We start from the raw sequence: 2722 nt of genomic DNA, 5'->3' as shown, positions 1-2722 counted from the left end.
AAATTACCCATAGTGCCCAGGGATGTGCAGGCTAGGGTGGATTGGCCATGCTAAATTACCCATAGTGCCCAGGGATGTGCAGGCTAGGGTGGATTGGCCATGCTAAATTACCCATAGTGCCCAGGGATGTGCAGGCTAGGGTGGATTGGCCATGCTAAATTGTGTCATAGTATCTAGGCAGGTTAGGGTGGGTTGGCCGTGCTAAGTTGCCCTGTAGTGTCCAGAGATGTGCAGGTTAGTGTGGGTTGGCCGTGCTAAATTGCCCATAGTGCCCAGGGATGTACAGTTTAGGGTGGATTGACCAAGGTAAATTGCCCCCCAGTGTCCAGGGACATGTAGGTTAGGTGGACTGACCATGTTAAGTTGCCCCGTAGTATCTAAGGGATGTGTTGTCTAGGTGGGTCAGCTATGGTTCAAGTGGCCTTATGTGGATGGGTAGGGAGCTGGGTTTTGGTGGGATGTTCTTTGGAGGATCGGTGATGATTTGATGGGCTGAATGGTTCTATCTGCACTGTCAGGATTCTATGATTGTCACACGCATTGGTTAAGACAAAAAAAGTCTTTCCACCTCCAAAAGGCAAAGTTGACTTTAGTTGTACAGTTGGAGTTTACCTGCATGGAGCGAGTCTGGTTCTCTCACTTCAACTACAATTTCTCCTTTCCCCTTGCCAAGATCATTCCAGGCTTCGCACGTCCATGTTCCATTGACAGAATAATCCACTTGGTCAATGATCAGGTGATCTCCTGCTATGCGGGCGCGTTTGGGAACAGAACCTGAGCTCCTAGGAATAATAAGAAACACCTCTCTGAAGAAGGGTCCTGACCCGAAGCGTCAACTTTCCTGCTCCTCTGATGCTGCCTGGCCTGCTGTGTTCCTCCAGCTCCACACTGTGTTATCTCTGACTCTAGCATCGGCAGCTCTTGCTATCTCTCTGTTACCTCCGCTGTGCTAAGGCCTGACTGATATCCTTCAACAATGCATTAAGTTATAGCCGAGGTGTCTACATCCTTCCTGAGCAGAATGTAAAACTGTTTATGGGGAGGCTTAGAGAAGATGAGTGATGAGCAGAGAGTAGGATTGGAGGTAGATTGTGGTTGGCATTGGTGAGTTGGCATGAATGTAAAGCCATTCTGCCAAGCCAGTCTGTGCTAGAATTTATTGCCCAGTCCAAACTCCTACTGTCCTTCTTCGTTGGAATTTATCATCCTAAAGTCTGGCTGTCCCTTGAGAACATTAATCTCACTTGCTTTAACTCTCTCGTTTAGTGGAGAATTCCACATTCTTAATGTCTTAGAGAGTCACAGAATCCTACAGCTCGGAAACAGACCCTTCGGTCCAACCAGTCTGTGCCGAACATAATCCCAAACATAGTCCAATCTCACCTGCCATATCCGTCCAAACCTTTCCTATTCATGTACTTATCTAAGTGTTTTTTAAACATCCACACTTCTTCAGGAAGTTCATTCCACACACAAACAATCCCCTGTGTAAAAAAAAAATTCCCCTCATGTCTTTTTTAAAATCTCTCTTCTCTCACCGTAAAACTGTGCCCCCTAGTCTTGAAATCCCCCCACCCTAGGGAACAGACAACAGACAATTCATGAACAAGGTTGCTGGAAAAGCTCAGCAGCATCTGTGAAGAAAACATCAGAATTAACGTTTCGGGTCCGGTGACCCTTCCTCAGAACAGTTCTGCAGTTTTACAGGGTATTGGTGAGACAGCATTTAGAACATTCGCTACAGTTTTGGTCTCCTTAATTGAAGATATAATTGCTTTTGAACTAGTTCAGAGAAAGTTCACTTGACTCATCCTTGGGACAAAGAACATTTGGACCTTTACCCATTAGAGTTTCGAAGAAGGAGCCAGATCTTATTGAAACATGTAAGATCCTGAGAGGACTTGAGAGGGTGGATACCAGGAAGAATGTGGCAGAATGTTAAATATTTTTATGGAATATTAGAGGTGACATGATAGGTGGTGCGGTGGCTCAGTGGTTAGCACTGCTGCCTCTCAGCGCCAGGGACCTGGGTTTGATTCCACCCTCGGGCAACTGTCTGTGTGGAGTTTGCACATTCTCCCCGTGTCTGCGTGGGTTTCCTCCGGGTGCTACGGTTTCCTCCCACAGTCCAAAGATGTGCAGGTTAGGGTGGATTGGCCATGCTAAAATGCCCTGTAGTGCGCAGCGATGTGCAGGCTGGGTGGATTAACTGTGGGAATTGCGGGGATAAGGTGGGACGTTTTTCAGAAGGTCGGCGCAGACTCTATGAGCCGAATGGTCTCTTTCTGCACTGTAGGGATTCTGAAGAGTTGCTGAATTTTAAGCGCGCTCTATGTGCCGGGTCATGTTGGCGTAAGGATGTCTTGTTAGCTAAATTGAGATTTTATTTCATTCATTAACATGATAAGGGCATCTCTGGCCAGGCAACATTTATTGCCCATTCCCAATTGCCCAGAGGGCAGTTCAGAGTCAACCCCATTGCTTTGGGTCTGTAGGCCAGACCAGGTAAGGATGGCAGTTTACTTCCCTAAAGGACATTGGTGAACCAGATGGGTTTTTCCCCTGACAATGGATTCACGGTTGTATTAGATTCTTAATTCCCAGATGTTTATTGAATTCAAATCCCACCAGCTGCTGTGGCCGGATTTCAACCTGGGCCCCCAGAACATTAGAGATAACAAGGTGTAGAGCTGGATGAACACAGCAGGCCAAGCAGCATCAG

General features: G+C 47.0%; 1 protein-coding gene across 1 annotated transcript in view; it reads right to left on the bottom strand.

The window, feature by feature from the left end:
- The window catches only part of LOC109922537 (nectin-1-like), a 22255-nt gene that overhangs the window by 3623 nt on the left and 15910 nt on the right, over positions 1–2722 (bottom strand). The window contains exon 5 of the mRNA XM_048620542.1: positions 613–782. Coding sequence (XP_048476499.1) covers positions 613–782 — 170 coding nt within the window. The remainder of the gene's footprint in view (positions 1–612; positions 783–2722) is intronic.

The sequence above is a fragment of the Rhincodon typus genome, chromosome 47 (assembly GCF_021869965.1).
Source record: "Rhincodon typus isolate 14 chromosome 47, sRhiTyp1.1, whole genome shotgun sequence".
Classification (NCBI taxonomy): domain Eukaryota; kingdom Metazoa; phylum Chordata; class Chondrichthyes; order Orectolobiformes; family Rhincodontidae; genus Rhincodon; species Rhincodon typus.
The sequence above is the reverse complement of the archived record's forward strand: the minus strand, read 5'-3'. Positions and strand labels throughout refer to the sequence as shown.